The 24,388-nt window shown below is 49.3% G+C and overlaps 1 protein-coding gene across 2 annotated transcripts in view; it reads left to right on the forward strand.

Annotated features, from left to right (window-relative positions):
• The window catches only part of LOC122666313 (P-loop guanosine triphosphatase YjiA-like), an 82,359-nt gene extending 58,380 nt beyond the window's left edge, over positions 1 to 23,979 (forward strand). Inside the window, exons 7-9 of one of the 2 annotated variants that reach the window (XM_043862513.1) lie at positions 21,987 to 22,078; positions 23,514 to 23,618; positions 23,727 to 23,979. In XM_043862513.1, the coding sequence (XP_043718448.1) occupies positions 21,987 to 22,078; positions 23,514 to 23,618; positions 23,727 to 23,864 (335 nt within the window). In that variant the 3' untranslated portion in view covers positions 23,865 to 23,979. The remainder of the gene's footprint in view (positions 1 to 21,986; positions 22,079 to 23,513; positions 23,619 to 23,726) is intronic. The other variant, XM_043862512.1, reaches the window with a different exon arrangement.
• The last annotated feature ends 409 nt before the right edge of the window (positions 23,980 to 24,388 follow it).

Raw genomic sequence — 24,388 nt, forward strand, 5'->3', positions numbered from 1 at the left:
CATGGTGGGGCAGAGATTCGTGGCATTGGGGTGGACCAACATTCTCAACCTTCCTGAACCATACTACCTGAAACTCATTCGCCATTTCTATGCAAATCTGGACACCGAGAACTCGGGCACACAAAACTATCGGGTTATTTCATGTGTAAAGGGGGTTCCTATAGCCTTCATTGCCGCACAGTTGGTCGGCGTTATCAACGTGTCCATTGGAGGAGCAAGGACCTATTGTTCATTTAGAAGGAATCCCTATACCTTAATCAAGTGGGAGGTATTGACATTCTGACGGCCGTAAGGCAGCTGAACCTACGAGTGGTGGATGGCTTCGATGAGGTCATGAAGCAACTCTTCGACCAGACTTGGCGCTTAGAGGGTATCGAGAGAGGGGTAGATGACATCAACACCTTTCTTGGTCGCGGTGGTGGCGGTGGTGCAAATGACTATCCCAACTTTCTCTCAACAAATTGAAGTTATCCCGGATCAGTTCTTCTAGTTCTTGTCTTAGGATGAACAACTGGGGACTTTTAGAAATGATAGACTTGTATATTTAATCTGAGATAAATAGAATCAAATATTTTGAGTTGGAGCAAATGGGATCTTGTATTCTGAGTTGGGAAAGGCACAGTTATGCCGAAACAGAGAATCTGGAACAATTATGGTGTTTAGATTAGTATCTTTTGATTGAGTTGGATGGAATCATATGTTTTTGTTGGAATAGATGAAATCATGAATGTTGAAATGGGAAGGATATGATTGCCTCCCAAGAAGATTTGGAACAATTGAATATTTGTAATTAATCTTATATGTATCTCTATGTATTTGCTTAATTCTCTCTTGTTTAAATCATTGTTGATAATTGTGCTTGGCTATAATTGATTCATTATTGTTAATGAATTATAACATATAGTTGCCTATTTATGACCTACTTAAGACTCAACCAAGCAATTATATAGTTGTAGCTGAACAGCGTATGGTTCAAATCCTAAGTTCCATGTTACCTATTATCTTCTAAGTTCTTGTTTCACCACAATCAGTCTTCTCCTATGTCTGCACACAATCATTTATGTTCTTGAAGATTTTTAGTTTATAACCTAATTGTGGAGAGTAAATCAAGAGTCCGCGAGACTGTGGTCGGTGCAGAGCATCATTGCTCTGATACCACTCTGTCACGCCCCCATCCCAGACAAGGGATACAATACATTATAAGGGGTGACTAGGACGACGCGTGTCATCCTACGAAGCTGCCAGGATCACTGACACAGTGTCCCAACGCACAGTCATAACCAATATTAAAATAATATAATATCAGAGTGCGGAAAGAAAAATATTACATTCCAAAAGATCCATAGTTTTGCGGAAGCGTATAAAATCAAATAGATACAAGATGATCAAAGCCTAGATGATAAATACTCGTAATTAATCCATTTTCCATTACCATCTAATAATGATCAACAAGGGTATAACAAGAATGTTTATACATGGGTCTACGCCCTAAAATAAATAGAAGGGGAACAAGTCCCTAAAATTCTCACGGCCCGTAGCGCAATCGTCACAAGGACACCCGTTGCCATGTTCCTCTAACACGACTTCGGCTCCTCCGCACCGCATCATAATCTAAAAATTGTGTACACGAGGGGTTAGCTCTCCACCGAGCCAGTGAGGGGATGGGGATGCACAAACACACAATTCACATAGTCCAATGATGCATGCATATGTTAAGTAAATTTTTCACCTAACATCACAACTAAGTCAGAGGTATATGCTACTGTGATAACTCGGGAGACACTGTGGGTCACTTAATTTATCGCCACAATGAAACCTCAATTGTCACCTGGGACCTACGCCGATCGAAGCCTCCAAGACCACTCAGTGGCAGACCCCTGATAACCAATACTACCATGACTGGCCTCTCCCACCTCCACAGAATCCGGTGTACTGATTGCCCAACACCTAAACCCCTGTTGGTAAGGGTCGTCGCATAAGGGTGTAAAATCCTAGCCACAGCTACATGCAAGTCCTATCGCCCCGAGAGGTAATCCGGGCGCATCAACTTTTCATCTGGTTTAGTGCCCGGTTACCAGCACGGCACGGCGCATACAGTTCAATATGACATTCAACATAATTTCTTCATAAATATATATAGTATCCGGGGTTCCGACACCGGCACCCACCGGCACCGAGACCCATCAAAGTAAAGCATCTCCAATTAACATCATAACATTCATATATAAAAGTATGCAATATGCGCAAGCATGCTTAATAATTTATAATGATGACATAATATACAATGCAATAATAATATCAAGTCCAAACAACCAAACCCACTCACATATAAGTTATGTTCCGATGTTATGAGTTGTCGCCGCAATTAAGTAACACGTCGCAAGACGAAAACTTTAAACCTAAATAAAGAGTGAAAACAGGGTTAATTAAGTAAAGGGACGGATCCCCAAAAGGTCTCCCATAAATCATTTAAAAATAAGGTTTCAGAGGCAGGGTGGTTTTATGGGTGGTTTCATGCCCAATTCCTGCAACCACATGTAAATCCTAGCTAACCAGTGGCTTAGGAAGGTCTCTGCCAAGGGCGGTTGCAGGTGTGGTTTCATGTATAATGCTGCAACCACAGGTAAATCCTAGGAAACCAGGGGCTCAGGACAGTCTCAGTCAAGGGCGGTTGCAGGAGTGGTTTCTCAGGAAATGAAACCACACATAAATCCTAGCTTTCCAGGGGCCTTCTCAGGGAGGAAATCTCAGGGTGGTTTCTTGCAGGTCTGAAACCACATACCTGCAGAACCGAAATTGAAAGATTTCTCACCCGGGATTCCTTTCCCAAATGGTTTAAAGGTAGGGAGGCTTCAAGAAAGCTTCCTCCTAGGTCCATTAGGGTTCTAAGACCTCATTAGGTCCATGTAATCCCAAGGATTTAAGAGGAAAAATAAAGAGAACCTAATTTAGGACATAATAGGGTAGAAACCCTAAATTTCTCAAATGGAAAGAGATTGCTTAGGCTTAGAGCTTGTAATGGAGTGAAATAACTCCACCATAGTCTAGGTTTAGAGGTTCCATCGATTCCTTGGGTTCCAAGAGAACCCTAGGTCGAATCTCTCCCATTTCCCAAACCCCAAGACCCAAAATAGATGAAGAGAGGTGGGTTTTAATGGCTTACCTTCCCCCAATATAGAAAAGCTCCACGTAGAGGGCTCCACAAGGTGAGGTTCCAAGCCTTCATCCAAGCTTTTCCATTCTTCTTCCTCCTTTTCTCCTTCCTTCTTCCTTCTTTCCTTCTTTCTTCTTTCTTCTTTCTCCTTTCTCTCCTCCACGGTTTAGGTTAGATGGGAGAAATAAAGAGAAAGAAAGCTTCTCCCCTCCCTTGTCTTATTTATAGAAAATGGACCTTGGGTCCTTTAAGTTAAATGGGTCAAATAGCTAAATGGGTGGATCCAAGATAAATGGGTCATTAGGCCAAATGGGTAGTTTAAGTTAAATGGGTCAAGAGGGCTTAATGGGTTGACCCATGGTCTTATTTAGGGTAAAGGAATGGGTTAACCCATCTTTGGGTCAAATAGAGTCAAATGGGCCCTCAAGTTAAATGGGCCTGCCCACAAGTTTCAAATAGAAAAGAACCCACTTGGGGATGGGTCCATCCACCATGGGATTATAAGCCCATCACACGCTCCGTTAAATAAGTGGGACCCACAAATGGAATATTTTCTACACCATTAAAATAGATCAGACGGTTCAAACCTTGACCCGCACTTTGCGAACATCGAAGGAAAGGGTAAATAAATAAAAATTAAGGGCTAAAACTTACTTCTTAGCCGTCATGGTTTGTCCCCCATTACCCCAACAGTCTTGCCACGGCAGTGTCAAGCTCATCACTGAACGAAGTGTCCAAGTGAGGCGACGCTCCGATACTCTTCACTTCCCGGACTAGTACTTGGAGGAAAATCAACGAAGTCGCTGTCAACGAATTTCCCCCACCGGCGGTTGGGGAACCTTTCCTCCATAGGCAAACCCGTATCATGGTCAATAATTTTGTAGCTGGGTTTGACCACCCGTGAGAACAGCTCACCAGCATATGTGGCAGTGATAACCACACGTCACGGGGAAGAAATAATAATTAATTATGAACCGGGGTGCGGGTATAACACCGTCTGTGGGAACGACATCAGCAAGCATCGTCGTTTCTACCAAGTTCAAGAGCAAGAATAATGGTGCACACGAGATCACGGCAGCATGGCTCGACTTCCCCCACGGACGAGCCACAACCCGTTGGGCAGACGAGGCGATCACCGCCCCCCGAAGCCTCTCGGCAGGGGATAAACAGAAGACCCCTTTGGGCGGAGGGTGCGCAGCCCATCACGGGCACCGTTCCCCCACCAGAGGGTGGGAATGGGGGAGGTGTGCTAACCACGGCCGAGGCTGGCCGGGTACAGCCGAGCCAAGCTTGGACGGGATGGGCCTCACGCCGCCGCCACCCTGGCCGGAGAGTTTGGACTTGAAGCCCCGCAAATAATCGACGAGTTATGGACTTGCGATTCGCAGATGCTCCACACCAACGAGATGTCTGCGTACCTTCACGAACCTGATGGCCCGAGGTGGGTTGATGGGTCAACCACTGGTCGCGCCCCCTCCAGCTCCGGTCCGCGCAGAGAGAAACTTACAGCAAAACGGTAGCCGGCGTAGGGCCGAGCTGAGCCGCATCCTCACACCCATCTCGTTAGAAGACTCCACCTCCGCGCCCTAGTAGAGGCGCTCGGCGGGATGAGCAAGAGCATCGCCAAAGCCCGCGAACAAGGTAGGAAATCGAACCAGCCGGCTCGGTAGCGAGGTCGGTATTTTCTGGATGGCTCGGAGAGGACGAACAACCGTGGAGAGTCCAAGAACAAAGGAAAGAGCCGATTGAAAGGCGCGCGGCGAGACAAGGAGAAAGATCTCGTCATACCCCCCGGCGTCAAAGCCCGCCTCCCCGAGAAGAACAACAGGGGAGCCCCCGTGGATCCAACTTCCAGGAGGAAAGGAGAACAAGGAAGGATGGTGTGGACCGAGCTGACCAGAATGGCCGACTACAACAGGACGACCGACCCTACCGACCCCTGGCCGAGGAGCCGGTTGGCCGAGCACCTGAAATCGAGCTGGAGAGGCGGCTACGAGACTTGGCGGAGCAAGTGGAGGGGTTGAAGAAGCAAGCGACCCCGGACGCCTACTCGTTGGTCGGGCGTCACCCATATCCTCCTGAGATCATGACCGCGCCGCTACCAAACGAGATCGTTTCTTGTCGAGCCTTCCCTGCATCCCTCAAGGGCGCGGCAACCTCATGGTTCTCCTGGTTGCCGAGCATTGGTCACGCGCTTCCAGAGTAGTATGAAGCACAAGAAGACCGGTCAACCTCAGCGTGAAGCAAAGGCCCGACGAGTCGATCTGAGCATTCGTCTCCCGCTTCAACAAGGAATCCTTAGACATCAAGGATTTGGATGAGGCGACGGCCCATACTGCTATGAGCAACGGGCTTGCATACATGGACCTCATCAAGGACTTGGCCAGGAAGCCGACCCGAAACCTGGCCGAGCTCTTAGAGAGATGCAATGAATTTGCAAATATGGCCGAGGTCCTCCAGGCCCGGAATGGAAATGAAGGCCGACCCGGCAAGAAAAGGCCGACAACAGACGACCGTAGGAAAGACAAACGGCCTAGGACGGATCGCCGAGCTGACAAGTCGGATCAGGCTCGGAGCCCCGACTACACTCCACTGAATACCTCGCGCAAGATCTTGATGCAAATACAGGACGGGGGGTACATCCGCCGACCCCGACCGATGCAAGCGGGGTCATCTCGGAATCCCAACAAATATTGTCAGTTCCACAAGGACACCGGTCACGACACCGAGGATTGCTATCAACTGAAAAGAGAAATCGAAGAGATGATGAAAGCGGGCCATTTGAAGCGATATGTCAAAGGAGGCCGAGAAGATCGTGGGGGTCGGCGGCCTGAAGAGCGGGATCAAAGAAGAGCCGAGCCGAGGACCGAAAATAGGCGAGTCGAACGAGAGGAAGTTAAACTCCGAGCTAAGAAGAAAGAGGACGGGTCCGGGCCGAGCAGTGACAAGGGAGCCCCCATATACACTATCCTCGGAGGGCCCGGACAAGCGACTACTCGAAAGGCTAAGGCAAACGCGCGGTTCATCGGAGTTGCCGAGATGCCCACCAAGAAACTCAAGCGAGCGGCAACGATCTCCTTCACCGAGGCCGACCTCGAAGGTATAAGTTTACCTCATGATGACGCTTTAGTGGTGCAGGTAGAAATTGCGAAGAGACCCGTCCACCGTGTATTGGTCGATACCGGCGCATCCGTGGACCTTATGTCACTAGAAGCATACCGACAATTTGGCTTCGGCGACGAAGCGCTCAAGCCGGAAGGCACCTCACTTCACGGGTTCTCGGGAGCTGCCGCGACCGTCAAGGGCTCAATCGACCTGCTGGTCACGGTTGGCCAAGCTCCATGCTAGGCGATGATCCAAGTCAAATTCATGGTGGTACGGTCGGTAGTGGCTTTCAACGCCATACTCGGCCGTCCTTCATTGACCGCTCTCCAAGCCATCATCTCCCCGACACACTTGAAGATGAAGTTCCCCACCGAGAACTGTGTCGGCGAGGTCCGAGGCGACCGTAAGAAGGCGCGGAGTTTATGCTACTTTGTCAAGCAAAACAAAGGTAATGTCCGAGGAATGGCAATGTGCGTCGAGCACCTCCCCGAGGATCGTGGGATGAGCTTATCGAGAGGAGAGAGGCGACCCGTGGAAGACTCGACCCCATTTCATCTCAAAGAAGATGACCCAAGAAAGGTGGTCCACTGGATCATTATGAATGAAGATCAAAGGAATCAGCTCGGAGCCTTCTTAAAGGCAAACACCGATGTCTTTGCCTGGTCGGCCGTCGACATGACGGGCATACCTAGGCATATAGCCGAACACCGGCTCCACGTGGATCCAGGTCGAAACCACCCGCGTAAGAGAAGGAACTACGCACTTGATCGACAAACCGCGATCAAAGAAGAGGTGGAGAAGCTTCACGCTCAGGGTTCATCCGAGAAGAAAAATTCCGGACTGGGCGGCTAACGCCGCTATGGTCCCTAAACCGAACGGGAAGTGGAGAATGTGTGTCGACTACACCGACCTCAACAATGTCATTCAAAAGATGAGTACCGCTACCTCGAATCGACCTCTCGATCGACGCCACTAGCAGTTACGAGATGCTTGAGTTTCATGGACGCGTATTCGCTACAATCAAATCACGATGCATGAGGAGGACGAGTCATACACGGCATTCCGAACTGACCAAGAAAATTTTTGCTACAAGGTCATGCCGTTTGGATTGAAAAACGCAGGAGCGACATACCAGCGGCTCGTGAACTATACATTCCGCGAGCAGATCGGAAGAAACATGGAAGTCTACGTGGACGATATGCTGGTGAAAAGTTTGAAGGCCGAACACCACTTGGCCGACCTGGGAGAAGCCTTTGGCGTATTGAGGAAGAACCAAATGAAGCTGAATCCCGCCAAGTGTGCATTCGGCGTTACCTCGGGAAAGTTCCTCGGCTTCATGGTCTCTGTCAGAGGCATCGAAGCCAATCCGGCAAAAATCAGAGCCATCCAAGAGGTGAGCCCTCCAAGGACGATCCGAGAAGTACAGAGGCTAAACGGATGGGTGGCGGCGTTGGCACGGTTCATGTCGAGATCTGGCGACAAGTGCCTACCGTTCTTTAAGGCCCTCAAGAATATCCGGAACCCAAAGGACTTTATCTGGTCGGACGAATGCCAGGAAGCTTTTGAAGAGCTGAAGAAATATTTGGAGAACCCGCCTCTTCTTAGCCGACCCGAGCCAAAAGACGAGCTTCAAGTTTATTTGGCCGCTACCCCTGTAGCGGTCAGCGCGGTGTTGATTAGGGAAGAAAGTCGAACTCAAAGACCCATATATTACATCGCCCACGCTTCTTGCACGATGCCGAGACAAGATACTCCGGTTCGAGAAAGTAGCATTCGCTCTTATACGACCGCAAGGAAACTAAGGCCGTACTTCCAAGCTCATCCGATCGCAGTACTGACCGACCAGCCACTCAAAGAAGATATTGCACAAACCCGACGTTTCGGGAAGGTTGATCACCTGGGCGGTTGAGCAGAGTGAATACGATATAAGCTATCGTCCGAGGACGGCGATAAAAGGACAAGCCTCGCCGACTTCATCGCCGATCGCATGTGACCCGACTCGAGGTCGGGAAGAAAAAGACAAGAAGAGGTCGGGGCTACACCGATCGGACTTCGGGACCACGAATGCTCGATGGCTCAAGCAACTCCGGAGGAAGCGGGCCGCCTCGAGCATCGGTAAGCCCCGAAGGGTTCCTCGATCCAATATGCCCGAGGTTCAAGTTCCTCGCCTCGAACAACGAGGCCGAGTATGAAGCCCTCCTAGCCTGGACTTCGAGCCAGCAAAGCAATGGGCATAAAGCAGTTGAAGGTGCGAGGAGACTCCCAACTCGTGGTCAACCAGGTCATTGTAGACTATGAGGCGAAAGACGAAAGGATGATAGCTTACCTGAGCCGAGCCCGAGATCTGATTGCCGAACTCGAGCACTTTGAGATGACTCGAATACCAAGAAAAGAGAATGCTGCGGCTGACTCCTTGTCCAGGTTGGCCGAGGCCGATCTCCAATATCTGAGCCGATCAGTATACATAGAAATCTTGGAGAAGCCCTCCTTACAAGAAGAAAGCGTAAAGCACATTAAAGAGGACGGGCCGACCTGGTTGGACCCCATTGTCAACTACTTAGAGAATAACCTGCTCCCGGAGAACCGAGACGAAGCAAGAAAGGTCAAGATCCGAGCGGCCAAGTACACCATGATCAACGGAGTGCTCTACAAAAGAGCGATCTCGGCCCTCTTCTCCGATGCCTTGGACCGAAAGGAGCCGAGTATGCCTTGGCCGAGGTGCATGAGGGAATATGCGGGAGTCACATGGGTGGCCGAGCTCTTGCATACAAGATACTTCGGCAAGGATTCTATTGACCAAGAATGCAAGAAGAGGCCATGAGGTATGCGAAGACGTGCGAGAAGGCCAACTGCTCGCACCAATCCCAAGTCGACCAAGAACAAAGTCGACCTCAACGCCGAGCCCAATCCCATTCGCTTATGTGGGAATGGACATTCTCGAGACTTCACCCCTGCATCGGAAACGAAAGTACGTGGTAGCGGCGATCGATTACTTCACCAAATGGGGTCGAGGCCGAGCCCTCGCAACCATCACCGAGAAGAATACGGTGAAATTCTTCCGAGATAAAGTCATCTACCGGTTCGGGCTACCGAAAGTGCTCATCACAGATAATGGCACGCAATTCAACAACCCGGCCTTCCGAGAGTTCGCGAACACTTCTACATCGACTTCCACCCGTCTCAAGAGCTCATCCGCAAGCAAATGGACAAGAAGTGCCCAACCGAACATTACTCGCCGGCATTAAGAGAAGGTTAGATGAGGCCAAAGGGAGATGGGTAGAAGAACTCCCAAGTATCCTATGGGCATATCGGACGACAGTAAGAACTCCAACCGGGGAGAGTCCTTTTCGCCTCGCTTATGGGACCAAAGCCCTCGCCCCGGTTGAAATTATGGCCTCATCGTACCAAGTGCTCAACTTCGATGAGAAGACCTACGAAGATGGACTGAGAGCCAACCTTGACTTCCTCGATGAAGTTCGAGAAAATGCCCTACTCCGGAACGCGGCATACCAACAGAGGACGGCAAAGTACTACGACTCAAGAGTAAAAGAGCGGCACTTCGCGCCAAGGACCTGTTCTCGTAAAGCTCACGCGTCCCAAATGAGGCAAAGAAGGAAAGTTAGCACCAAATCGGGAAGGCCAGACAGCTTCTAAGCAAATTCGCCCGGCACGTATCGCTTGCAGACTCCGGGGGGCAAGAAAGTACCGAGACCTTGGAACTCGGAAAATTTGAAGAAGTTTTTTCAATAACTGAGCATGCTTGTATTCGGCTCCATCCCCGACATTTGATCCAATTAAATAGTCTTTCTCCACCACTTAACATATTTGCAAGCTCCTAAATCAAAGTCGTAAGACCGGTCCTCATAGACCCGACCGACCTCGAAGACCGACCCTCATAGGTCGGCAGCCAAGTACGTAAGACCGGTCCTCATAGACACTCGGCCGACCTCGATGACCGACCCTCATAGGTCGGCTGCCCAAAAGTCGTAAGACCGGCCCTCGGCATAGACCTGGCCGACCTCGAAGACCGACCCTCATAGGTCGGCAGCCAAGTCGTAAGACCGGTCCTCATAGACCCGGCCGACCTCGAGGATCGACCCTCATAGGTCGGCAGCCAAGTTGTAAGACCGGTCCTCATAGACCCGGCCGACCTCGAAGACTGACCCTCATAGGTCGGCAGCCAAGTCGTAAGACCGGTCCTCATAGACCTGGCGCAAACTCCCCCTTTGGCCGAGCCTAACAAAGTTTGAAACTAAGCCAAGGCATTATGCTCGGCCAGGAAGACTGCTCGGCCACGCGTCCGCTTATATGATAGCCTGTCCAATCAGACAAATGGGAATGGCGAATTAACCAACCAAGGCGAGGATCACATTGACCTCGGGCGGGGCATGGCCGAGCCACCGACCACGCGAAGCATGAGTAAAAAAGAGACAAGTTCCTAAGCTCACAAGCGGAACGACTCTGGCAGCTCGCCACAACCTCAAATAGAACAACGACACAAGGAAGAGAAGGTTAAAAGCGCCGAGCTAAAACACTGGGACAAATTCCGGCAAAAATAGATTTTTTCATTCATTATAATGATCGCTCAAGACGGTTACAAGATGGGCAGTTCGGCCCCAAAAAATAAAAAATAAATAAAATTACATCTCGATCTCCTCGGCGTTGGACTTGGAGGCGACCTCGGCCGGGTCCACTTCAGTAGGCTCGGCAGGGGGGTCTTTTGGTCCAGCGTCAAGAGGGAAGACGTCGGCCTGAGTAGGTTCCTCAAGGGACAGAGCCTGGATGACCTCGGCTCCCTCATCATCTCCCAACTCCCCGGCAAAGGTAGTCGCGTCATCATCAAAATGGGAGAGATTGAGATCAGGGTACGCCGCCTTGATCTCGGCCAAAAGTTCAGCCCGGCCTGCCTCAAATCCTTCGGCGTAGGGAGGCTTCCTGATCTCATGGCATACGTCAGCATACTCCTATTGGAGATAGTCGCCGACCGCCTCGCCCCGAGCCGTGGCCGATCTTCCGCCTTCTCCTCACCTCGGCAGCCGAGCTGCAGAGCCCTGGACCTCTCTCTCCGCTCGATCATCTCGGCCTCGAGAGCTCTCCACTTCGGCCTCGGGCAAGACAGCTGAGCTTCTCTGGGTCTCGACGCCCGAACGGCATCCCGAGCATCCTCGATAGCCTTCGCATGACCGGACGCCCAAGGAGCGGTTCTCGGTCAGGAGCCGTTCAAAGCGAAGCATGGTCTCCACTGCCTTGGCGAAGCCCTACAAAAAAGCATGAGAACAAAAGTCAAGACAGACTACACAGATCAGATCTAATCACAAGGGCCGACCAGGAAACTTACTATGTTGAAATCCTGAAACAGGGTGGACAGGAGCTCGGGGTCGGACATCGCCTCGAGTTTCTCCCTGTCGGTTGGAAGCCGACCCGTGTCCAGCCATTCCTTGGCGTGTGCGGCCGACGTCAATCCCGAGTCCCCTGGGAAGAGGCGCCAGGTCGGCCTCACAGGAACGTTGCTGGCCGAGGCCCTCCCCAAGACGTATCGGGAAATGTTGGGGGGTGAAGCCACGGGCGGAAGACCACCACTCGTCAGATTGACCGAGAGTTTCTGACGCTTGGTGTCTTTCGGCGGGCTCCTGGCCTTTTCGGCCTTTCCCCTTCCTCGGAGACCCTGCTGGGCCCGTACTCTTCTAGGCCTCAAGGCCGACCACAGCGTCCAACGGGCCCGGCATCACGGCCTTGCCCTTGGGGGCCTTGGAGGACTCGCCCCGGGACTTCTTCTCTGCATTCTTCTTCCTTCGGTCCGCGAGGGTCTCGGCCCTTAGCCGAGCTGTATCCATAGGGGGAATGTGGCCAACCACTGCAAGAGAAACTGAGAACGTCAAAAATAAGTCGAAAAAGAAAAGAAGACTAAGTAAAGGGGTCAACTCGGACAACAGAGACGGGCTCGGCTCGGGCTCCTACCAGGGGTCAAATGCCACCTCTGAAGAAACCCCTCGTCCTGAAGCTGGAGGACATCGAAGGGCGGACGCTAGGGGATCAGGTCAAGCGAGGTCATCTCGTTCTCGGTCAGGGGTAGTACCCTATTGACGTAGTTCAAGTTCATCTCCTTCCACCTCGGTTCGGAGAGGGTCGCTGGGAATAGGTTTAAGAAAAACGAGGCTTCCAATACTTATCAAGGTCGGCGTGCCGAACCAGTAAATTGCTGGCTGCCTGTGAGCCGCACTCTTCCTGTGATCGGCGGCGTAAATAGTACCACCCCTTCTCTGAGACTTCTTCAAAAAGAAGAGCCGAGAGAAAAGCGCCACGCTCGTACCTCGGCCCATCTCGCAGAATAAGGCGTAGAAGCCGTACACGGCCAGCCAAGAAATCGGCACCGGTGACCAGGAGGAGTAGAAGTGGTCCAAGATCTCTGGTCCACCAAGGCCGAGGATCGGGAGCCTCGAACGCGTACTCAAGGGCGTCTCGTACAAAGCCACCTCGCCGGGCTGATGAAGGTGCCATCTCCCGGGGTTAGGAGCTCGGAGCTGAATGTCCTCGGGGATGGCATAGGTCGTACTCAGATAGTCGAGGTCGGCCTCCGTGATTGTGCTCGGAACGGTGCCGACACCACCTTCCTCGAGCCTCGGGGCGCCGCCGACGAGCCGATCGAGCCAACCCCCACCCTGACGAATCTCCCTCACTGATTCCTCATCGGATGAGGATGACCTGTAGTTCTCGGCCGGCCCGCCGCGATGGGCGGGCCGCGTGGTCAAACTCCACGAGTAACTGAGGCTCGCCACCTCGGCCCGACGAAGCCCACTACATCGGGCTCATCCGAGGTCGAGCCCAACAAGTCTACGCGGGAGAACGAGCGGGGAGCTCGCCTGGACTCGCGCCCCGCCGCCGGGCGAACACCGCCATAGAATACTACCAATCGACATATCAAGTGAGAAGACTTATCGGTCAAGAAGAGCTAAGGATGAGCCGAGCGAACGAAGCAAAGGCCGAGCCGATCACGAACCAAGAAACACCGAGCGCACAGAGTCAAGAATCCGAGTCACGAGAAGTCAATAATTTAGAGCAGCCAAGAATGAATAGTTAGAGTCGCCTATTTATATATCTTAGCTTAAACTAATCCAACGGCCGAGCAGAACTCAGCATAATTCAACGGCCCAGATCAAAGGACGTTTCGAATTCCCGAGCCTACCATAATGACTCCGCTGACGTGGCACTGACACCCAACTGTCAGAACGTGTAACGTCAAATCCGCGGCAAAAAATAAGCTCGGCTCGATCACCAAAATCTTCCAGACAAGCAGACCAGGAAATTTCACTCATCAGTGCCGAGCCGACCCCTGATGAGTGGGGGGACCTGTGATGAGGCATAAAACGCCCCACCTGTCAGAGGCTGCCACAGGGCCGACCCGACCTCAGCCCGAGAACCGAGTTGGGCCAAACAGGAAACCGGGCCGACCCCATCTCCACTATAAGTCACTTGACAGAACCAGACTCGCGCAAGCTAGCCGGTGGCTAAGGCCGAGCTCATACAGGTCAGCTGTAAACTCCTGGCCGAGCTTACTGCCGAGACAGACCTCTCGGGCCACCGGGGATCTCCGGGCCACGTCAGGAGATCCCGAGAATCACGGGATAAGGATCAAGCCACGATTCCAGCGCAACACGGAATCGCACTCTACATGGACTCTTACCTTAATAAGAGTCCGACCCCGAAAATGGCTCCCCACTCCGCTCTACGCGAGAGAACCTTCCGAAAGAAGGACTCCTACCATACTAGGACTCTCCCAACCGCCTCATCTCCTCCTCACTCTATGAATACCCAGGTATGGAGCACCATTCCTCATCTCGCTTTTTACTAGCTGTTACGCTGTTGCATTGGAGACCTGACTTGAGCGTCGGAGAGTCCTAGGCCGGAGCCACACCGGCTCTCTTGTGCTCATCGCTTGGTTTTTGCAGGCTCATCCGTGGGCGAACCGGGCATTGGAGGTTTTCACACGCAACAGGAAGAAAATTAGAAAACTGACCATGAATGGTTGGAGAAGAAGGATAGAAAAGAGAAGATATGAACTAACTTTGCATCCCACAAAGGCTTCCCATGTAGAATTTGACCAGCATCTCACCAGTCTAACTTGGCATCCCCCCAAGGCTGCTGCTGCATCTCATAGAAATAAACAAGCATAAAGCTGAAGTTTCTTTATTTATAACTTTTAAGAAAAGAACACAATAGGGAACCTCCCATGCGTGGGCTAAGGAGTTCTTGAGTCCTGACAACTCAAGTTCTCTCAAAATAGAAACTCTTTATAACTTAAGAAAATAGAAACTAAGGGGGTTGGGACTTATGACACCTGTCCAGCCTTCTAGAAAAATTTAAAAGAAAGAAAATACTCTTAAAACAAAGTCCTACCCAAAGGGCATACCCAGTGCACGAGGCTCCCGCCACTACGGCGTCTGGGGAAGGTCATAATATACGCAGCCTTACCCCTGCTTTCGCAAAGAGGCAATTTCCAGACTCGAACCCATGACCACTTGGTCAAAATGGAGCAACCTTACCATTGCACCAAAATCCTACCCATGAAAGTAAAAGTGACTGAACCCCTACAACCAAAAACTGGTCCAAAACTTAGACCTAGGGTGACCTGCATGGAACTTCAAAGTCCTGAGCATTTTTACTTATGAGTGAACTTGGAATCTGCATCAGTTCCTCTTTGCTAGAATAGTCCTTTGTTTTAAAGTATTCAAAGATAAGGAGCAAATGGCTTTTTTTCTGTACTTGGCTATCAATGATTTGGGAAGGGGAAAGGAAACTATGAATTTGTGATTATTTTTTCTCTATTCATGAAATTGTATTTCGCTTTGTGGGCTTTATATACAAGACAAAAATTTACGGTCAACATAGAGGGTCAACAACACATCTTTGTAGACTTTTTTTTTAGTGTTTTTTTTAAAATTTTTCCAAGGAATGCCTAGGATGATTTCATTAATATTTATACTGAAAACTATAAATCATAAGAATTGTGAATCAAAAAAGTAGACACTAACTTTTTAGGAAGGGCCCTATGTGCGTAGGTTAGGCTCCCGTGGCATAGGCTAGGTTTTGTCTTTTCTCGAGATTCTGCCATGGCGGTTCCCCCTCCTGGGGAGGCACGCCCCCCTGATCCCCCTCCTCTTTCAGGGGGTGCTGCAGGTGGGGCTGCTTCCTTTGCTGCGGTGGTATCCAGATCAGCGTCAATGCCACCTGTCCAAGTGGAAATCAAAAAGCCCTCTTCGCACTTTAGTGAACCTGCGATCTTCTTCTCCAGGGAGGAACTCGACGCCTCCACGAAGCCTTTTGCGACTACGCTGGTGGCAAAATGCAGTTACGGCAACCCTCCTCTGTTCCAGATTCAAACGCATCTCCATAAGGCTCTCTTCCTGTAGGGCGAAGTCTTTGCCTCGATGCTGGATCCCTGTCATGTGTTGCTGCGGTTCGCGGTTCAGGGTGATTTTGTTAAGGTCTGGCTCAAGGCGTAACTGCATATTCAAGGTTTCCTGTTTCGGTTCATGCGATGGTCGCCGGATTTTGTCTCTGGTTGGGAGTCTCCTATGGCGCCAGTTTGGGTCTCCTTGCCGGGGCTACCAGTCAATCTGTATCAAGGAAATTACCTCATCTCTATCGCGGGTGCAATCGGGAAGGTCTTGCGTGTGGATGGAGCTACAGCAAATTGCACAAGGACCGTGGCTGCTAGGGTGTGTATGGAGGTCGACTTACGTGATTCTCTCCCCTCGAAAATCTAGATCGGGTGTGGGGCTTCAGGCTTTTATCAGAAAATTGTTTATGAAAGTCGATCGGACTACTGCGACATCTGTTCCAAGGTTGGTCACAAGAATGTAGAGTGCAGGAGAGTAGCCTGGAGGACGATTGGTGCAGGTGCAACGGTCGGCGGCATCCCTCGTGAAGGATAGTCTGACCGGGATAATGCAGGCGTATTCATTCCAAGGGCCAAGGGATCTTCTCGGGGGGTCTTAGGGACCTCCGTTGAGCCAGCTCTGGGACTGCCGAGACCACCCTGCCAGAGGAGAGGTCGGTGGAGGGCTGCGCCCCTGCAGGAAGGGGTGGTCAGTGATGCCCTTCCTGCGGGTAGAGCTTTGGATGGTCACCCTGTGGTTTCAGTTGTTAAGGGCGTTGCAACGTCTCGAGAGGAGGTGCGACCTGTGAGCTTACCTGTTCCAGTGGAGAACGAGAACCCAGATGTTGGTGCCGTTGTGGCCAGGGATGGCGTGGGGCCTCGCGTGGCACAGCCTGAGGTACAAGATGGTCCACATCTCGGGGAGGATGGCGAGTTTCGTGACGTAGAAGCCAACGTGGCCTTAAACGAAGCAGGCAGCAAGGTTGACCGTTGTTTGACGGTGATGGACCCACTGACAGCTGGTGATTCTTCTTTGGATTTGGGCAGTGGCACGCATCGACTTGTTTCACAGGGGGATGGCGACAGACCTCAGCGATATTTTGAAAAAGGAATTTGGACTTTGGGTTCGAAAGATGATGGTTGCACCTTGGAGGTCACTGGTCAGGTGCCGGATCGACAGGCTATTTTGGACAGCTTGAGAGCTTTCCACTATACTCTTGGAGAGAGGGTCCGCAACACTCTTGGGAGGTTGGATGCTGGGAGCAGTGCTTCGGCGCCAGCAGGACGTCGTGCTCGTAGCCGTGTGCACCCGAAAACGTCTTTTCTCGGCGCTGCTTTGATGTATGACAGGAAGAAGATCAAAAAGATCAGGCAAGGAAGACAACACAGAGAGGGATCCCTAAGACGGGTGACGAGATCGATGCGATCAGCGGCTGCCCCTAGCAATGTTTCCTTATGAGCTGTGTTTTCTGGAATGCGCGAGGGATTGGGAATAAGCCCACGATTAGGCGGCTGAAGTCTTTGGTTAGTTTGCACAGGGTGGATTTGGTTGCTATTGCTGAACCAAAAGCTCAGGTCTCGAAGGCGCGCTTTGTGCTTCGGAAAATAGGTTTCGACTTCCTTCATTTGGTGGACAGATTTTGGGTTTTCTGGAGGGCCTCTTTCAAAGTCTCTGTGCTGGAGGAACGTGACCAATTTATCACTCTCAAGTGTGAGGAGGCTAGCAGAGGGAAGTTTCTTGTTACCTTTGTCCACGGTCGATGCACAGTGTTGGAGAGAAGGGCCCTGTGGGAGAGGTTGGAGCTGTTCTCCGGGGAAGCCTCTCTTCCTTGGGCAGTGGGGGGTGATTTTAATGTGGTGTTGTCTCCTTTGGAGAAGTTGGGTATTAGTCCGGCTTATTCATTCTCTATTGAGGAGTTTGGTTCTTTTGTGAACAGGGCTGGCCTCGTAGATTTGGGCTATGTGGGGAATATGTTTACTTGGTCTAACAATCAGGCTGGGGCGGGAAGAGTGTTGACGAGACTCGACAGATTCCTGGTTACTACTCCATGGCTTGCTGCCTTTCCCAGGAGCTTTGTCACCCACTTCAACAGGACTTGCTCAGATCATGCGCCCCTGGGTCTCTCTTTCATGGTGCCGGGACAGCATTCTTTCTCTGCTTTCAAATTCCAATAGATGTGGCTAAGACACCCTTCCTTTCATGACTTTATTAGAGAACAGTGGGCACGGCCGGTGTCTGGCTCACCTCTTTATGCTTTGTTTATGAAGTTGAAATTTTTACGCAGTGCACTGCGTAGGTGGAATAAGGAGGTTTTTGGCGACATCCACCAGAAGGTCAGGGATGCAGAGGACTCTGTGAGTAGAGCGGAGGCAGCTTTTGACCAGCAGGTCTCCGAGGCTTCCAGGGAGGCTCTCTCGACTGCAAAGGCCAACCTGCAAGAGTTTCTTTTACAAGAGGAAATTTTCTAGAAGCAAAAATCCAGAGTGACTTGGTTAAAGGAGGGGGACCGAAACACGAAGTTTTTCCACTCAATGGTGAATGTCCGAAGGAGGCAGGCTAATATCCAGAGAATTAAAGGGGGGGATGGTGAATGGATCACAGACCCGGAGGGAATTCAGGCGGAGGCAGTGCGGCATTTTGCTGACATTTTTTCCTCGCAGGGCTGTGTGGTGGATGAGGATCTCCTTTCTGTGATTCCTCGTGTGGTTTCAGAGGCAGACAATGCCGTGCTCCTTGTGTCACCATCGTTGGAGGAAGTCAAGGGGGCAGTCTTTTCGCTGTCCTGTGAGAGTGTGCCGGGCCTTGATGGATTCTCGGGTTATTTCTTCACAGCATGCTGGGATGTAGTAGCCGAGGATGTTTGGGCAGCTGTCCAGGACTTTTTTGCAGGGGGGCGAGCTGCCCAGGAGTTTTACCTCTGCTAACTTGGTGCTTATTCCAAAGAAGGAAAACCCTGAGGTAATGGCTGATCTCCGCCCTATAAGTCTTTGTAATTTTGCTTATAAGATTATTGCCAAGATTTTTGCAACCAGGCTGGCAGGTATCCTCCCGACTGTCATAGCAGAGGAGCAAGGGGCGTTTGTGCAGGGTAGAAGTATTCAAGAGTCTGCCCAGGATATCAACAGGACAGCTAGAGGGGGCAATGTAATCCTGAAGCTTGACATGGCGCAGGCCTATGATCGCTTGGAGTGGGTCTTCCTCTGCCAGGTGCTCTCTAAGTTTGGCTTTTGTGATGCATGGATCAGCTTGATCAAGAAGATGGTGGTTAATTGCTGGTTCTCAACAGTTATGGGGGGCAAACAAGCGGGTTTCTTTAAGTCTACTAGAGGGGTGAGGCAAGGTGACCCCCTCTCACCAGCCTATTCATCATTGCAGAAGAGGTTCTTAGCAGGGGTATCCGAAATCTATTTGTAGAAGGGCATGCCACTTACTACAAGCTGCCTAGAGGGTGCTCGGGGGTTTCTCACTGCCTCTTTGCGGATGATACTAGCATTTTTTCGAGGGGGCTTAAGAGCTCACTCAAGCAGATCATGGGGTTGCTCAGCAGATATGAAGGTTTTTCGGGTCAGCTTGTCAATAAGCAGAAGAGCTGTTTTGTCTTGAGCAGGTTGGCTTCTCCTGCTAGGGCCCACATGGTAGGGGAGGTCACTGGTTTCCCAAGGAAGTCCCTCCCTATCACTTACTTGGGGGCACCCCTCCATTCGGGAAGACTGAAGATATGTCTGTTTGAGGGTTTGATTGGAAAGATTAGAAACAAGGTTGCAGGCTGGCAGGGAAAGCTATTGTCGGCAGGAGGCAGGATCACCCTGTTGAAGCATGTGCTTTCATCGATCCCTATACATGTTCTTGCTACGTTGGCTCCACCCAAAGCGGTCACTCGACGCATTTATGGAATCTTTGCTGACTTCCTCTGGGGAAGCTCGAAGTGGGGGAAGAGACGGCACTGGGTCAGTTGGCAGAGAGTATGCAAACCGGCTGAGGAAGGTGGTTTGGGAATCAGGTTGCTGGAGGATGTTGGCCTTTTACGAAGGCTAAAAGGGCTATGGAGGGTACTTGGGGAGCAATCTTTATAGAGTGAATTTTTTAAAGCCAAGTTTTTTAAAAATCAGCATGTGGCACTTGCAGAGACGACTATGACTGGTTCGAAATCTTGGCGGCACACTTTGGCTCACAAAGATCTACTGTTGAGTAACTCCAGATGGTTACTAGGGGCAGGTAACACTCTTTTCTGGCTGGATAACTGGACAGGTTTTGGCCCACTTTTAGACACGGTGGATAATGGCCTAGTAGTTGATGTGGGGCTGCGGGTCAAAGATGCCATGGCCGCGGACGGTTCTTGGAGGCAGGAGGTGGTAGGTAGCATTGATTCAGATCATATTAGAGAGCATATCTTGTCAGGTTCGTTCATCTTGTCGGACTGCGAGGATGTGTTGGTTTGGACTCCATGCAGTAATGGCAGGTTCTCTACCAAGGCTGTTTGGAATGTGGTAAGGGGAGGGGCGCCTACGGTTGCCTATGCGAAATGGCTTTGGAACCAGATACTCCCGGTAAAAATAGGCTTTTTCTCTTGGCAGCTGTTGAATGGAAAAATACCCACTGATGACTCACTAATGGTGTTGGGTATCCCACTAGCTTCAAAATGCTTTTGCTGTAGAAGGCCCCAAAGAGAGACAACGGATCATTGCCTGGTGCAGGGTGCCACGGCGACTAGAGTATGGGACCATTTCTCCAGAGTGTTTGACATTGCCCTCCTCCCCACCCAAGATGCTAGAAGCAGGCTGATCTATTGGCAAGGACTGGCGGGCTGCCATAGCCTCATTGCTTATATTATAGGGATCCTTCCATCTCTGATCATTTGGGAACTCTGGAAGGAGAGAAACAACAGAAGGCATGGGGGGATAAGACGGACAGCTACCTCAATTGTTGAGTGTATCACAGCCTGGGTGAGGGAACTGCCCTACCCGGCCAAGGTAGGCAATCGCACTTCGGCAAGGGAGGGCTTGTTTTTTGAGTGTCTTGGCTTGCCGGTACCTGCTCTCAGGACAAAGGGCCCCATGCCGATTTACTGGTGCCCCCCTTCTGTTTCGGTAAAGCTGAATGTGGATGGCGCCTGTCGGGGTAACCCGGGTCTGGGAGGTGGAGGAGGGATCATTAGGGGCATACAGGGGGAGGTCCGGGCTGCTTTTGCTAATTTTTACGGGCCGTGCACTAATTCACTGGCAGAGCTACGGGCCTTAAGGGATGGGCTGAGTTTGTGCAAGTTGTTGGACTTGCAGGATGTGGTAGTCAACTGTGATTCTGAGGCTACTGTCAAGGTAGTTCAGGAGAAGAGGTGCAGCCTGTGGGGTGGATGGTACTATTACAAGGAGATTCAAGAGTTAGTGGCATCTACAAGGGCCCGTGTAGTGTTTGCATACCGAGAGTGCAACAGAGCGGCTGACTGGTTAGCCAACTATTCCTGTGATACGGAGACATCTGCCAGTTTTCAGCTAGGGAGCATGCCGGTGGGACACCTCCAAAAAATTATTAGTGAAGACAAGGCTGGTTTGCCTATCCTTCGATGTTATGTTTCTTTTTTGCTTGTATGGGGAGTTTAGACTGTCCTGAGTGGAGTGTCCTTTTGAGACTGTGGGTTGGGGTAAGGCGGAATGTCCCCCCCTGTATTCTTTATTGGCTCTCATGTTTCTAATAAAAGCTTAGGGGCCAGCCCGGGTCCCAGGTAATATTCGGGTTAAAAAAAAAAGAAAAAAAAAAAAAAAAAAAAAGGAATTGTGAATTATATTTTTGGGAGTTAGAGGTTTTACTCTGCTAATCCTGAGAAGCTGTGGAGTAATGCTTGTGAACATCCGGATTTTGGTTCATTCAAATAGGAATTTTCTTGTTATTTTGTTTAATTGAACATGTGGAGGTCTAGTTATTAATCATCACTTAATTACTTGAATGACAATAATGATTAGAAAATGTTGCCTAGCATTTTCTTGATTAATATGATGTCTTATATAAGAATTGATTATATATATAGAAAATCAACCATGTGTGGATTTGCATCAAGATTAGTTATCTCCATAAAGTTTTGATTTTGTTAAATTGTGTGCTTGAGCATTAGTAGAACTCAATGTAGTTCCCCCCAGATTACTAGTGAAACTTTCACTCACATTGTTCTTTTATAGTTCATATCTAAAAAGTTTAATAGGTCTCGTGTATTTATTTTGGCAGTTTTTGTTTGTTATACAAATTTAGCTACTTTCTAGCCTTTCAAGGTTTATAGTGTTTTTGAAGAGAAAATAATACTGTAGTTCTTGTTACCCTTGCTTATTTTCAGTTTTTGGTTTCCCCCACACCTGTAACAGAGCACCATGGAGGACATTGCCATGATCATGAACATGATTCTGCTGTTTCCAGTGTCAGTATAGTTTCTGAGGGAACCATGGATCTGGATGAGGTAATGATCCATCTTATGTTGAGAACATGTAATTTCATTCGCAATGTTGATACCCACCCTACCTCTCTCGCTCTCCCCCTCCCTCGTCTTAGGTGAGCTTATAAATTCCCTTCTCAGATTTTTAGATGGGGAAGGTTCAAAACTTTGCTTGCCTATGTTATCTGCTGTTGCTGTCAGACCCTACCTTTGAATTTTTGAAAATCTTTAACTCCACTATCCATGACCTGTACCAAATTGAAGTCTAGCTGCCATGTGATTTAACTGATATGATGTCTTTTCCTTTCAGAATAAATGTCAATCTTTAAAGCCATCAAACACCAAAAAAATTGACTTCTTTCTGCTCTTATTACAAGGACTCTAACCTTTAGCTGTTTTTTTTTGTCTTTTTTGGGATGAAAGTTCAAAATATTTATTATAGGAAGAGTGCAATGTCCTCTGTTACATTCCCCTGGTAACATAGTGATCGTGCCGAACGTGCTAGTTGGTGTGCAATGTGAACGTCATGTCTTGTTTTTTAAGGATACACACATCATCAAATTGAATTAAAGAAGTTTTAATGTCAAAAAGTAAAGTGAAAAGTTGCCATGGCCATGGATTGCCTTCTGGTTCTGTAGCCACCTGGGTATCTCAAGCGAATCTGTCCATATCTCTATGCTCCTTCTTCCAAATGAAATTGCACTTTCGATTCCCTGTTGGATTCCTCTTGTTTCTGCTTCCTGTGCTGAACCTGTACATCCAAAGTCCATTGGTGCAGAAATGAGTGTATGATTATAAAAGAGAACTGCTGCCCATCCCCCGATGGATGTATCATGGTCAAAGCTCCCATCCATGATTATTATGCATTTAGTAGATGTTGGTAACCGGTTATAAAAGTCTAGAGATGGTGCTTTGTCGACTTGAGTTAGTGCTGCCGTATCTTCCTCATGTTCCTTGGAGCTGTCGAGGATGTTGAGGTCCCTTTCCCATCTTTGAATATTTTTCACTGTGGTTATAGGGTCTACTCTGATCCCTCGAAAAAATACATGATTCCTGGCCTGCCATATGAAATATCCTGTGATGCAAGCCACATTTAAAATAAAGCATCTCTGTTGCTGGGCTATTGTTTAATTTTCAATAAGGGATAGGAGGAGATGTTTGATATCCGTGGCTTGTAGATATGGCGTCCGAAGACCGAGAGTACCTGCTACCCAGATCCTTTTCGAGAATTCACATGCGAGGAATAAATGCCAGTCCGTCTCCTCATGCTGATTGCATAGCAGGCATAGGGTATCAGTGGAGAGGAATCGATTGATTCTGTCTAGTTGGAACACCTTTCTGGAGCTGTTACTTTATGATAACAATGACACTAATATTTTACTTTCAGCACAAAATCGCTATTGAATCCTATGATTTGGATAATTCTTAATTTAATTCATCTTTATGATATAAAATCCAGGTTGATGATTGGCTCCAGCGACTGGTTGAAGAAAAGGGTGAAAACTTGTATAGGTTGAAGGGGGTTTTGTCTGTAACTGGTTCTGATGAACGATATGTTGTCCAGGTGTCCTTTCTTACTCTCTCTTCTGATGATGCCTAGAGAAACATTGAATTAGAACAGCACTGCCTTATCTTTTTGTCATTTCATTAATATGGTGGTTATGATCCTCAGGGGGTGCATTCCATATTGGATGGCTGCCAAGGCAAAGCATGGGGACCTGAAGAAAAAAGAATAAACAAGCTTGTATTCATTGGGAGGAACTTGGATGAAGTTGCCTTGAGGAAAGGCTTCAAAGGTTGTTTAGTGTGAATGAGCCCCATTATCAGATCAAAGCTGTATTCAATGCACCCAATGATAACCCCCATGCTGTTCCTGAATCACAGCTACCATCAAGGATAATTTCTTTGGATCATGGTATCTGAGTATACCACTTTTTTTTTTTTTTGATGAAAACAAAAATAGTTGAATTAAGAGGAAACCATGTACATAGACTTAGTTAAGCAAGCTGACTTAGCCAGATTACTTGCTACAGTACCACAAAAAGGGTCTCCCCTTGTAGTATAGTATATATCAGGACCAAGCTCATGTATGTACATAAAATCTTTTAATAAAGACCATGGCCAAGGATTAGAAGTTGGAGATAGAAGAAGATCGGCGATCTGTTGTTTCGAGCACCATACTTCTTTGATCTTCAACCCCAAGTTCCTTTAGAAGTCCAGGCATGTTCTAATAGTAAGTAGTTCATGATCTAAGCCATTGTAGTTCTCAACATATTTGGCCGCTATGACAGTAAATTTAGCAGCTAACAAAACCATAGTCGACTATCCTGTCAA

Source organism: Telopea speciosissima, chromosome 6, assembly GCF_018873765.1.
Source record: "Telopea speciosissima isolate NSW1024214 ecotype Mountain lineage chromosome 6, Tspe_v1, whole genome shotgun sequence".
Classification (NCBI taxonomy): Eukaryota; Viridiplantae; Streptophyta; class Magnoliopsida; order Proteales; family Proteaceae; genus Telopea; species Telopea speciosissima.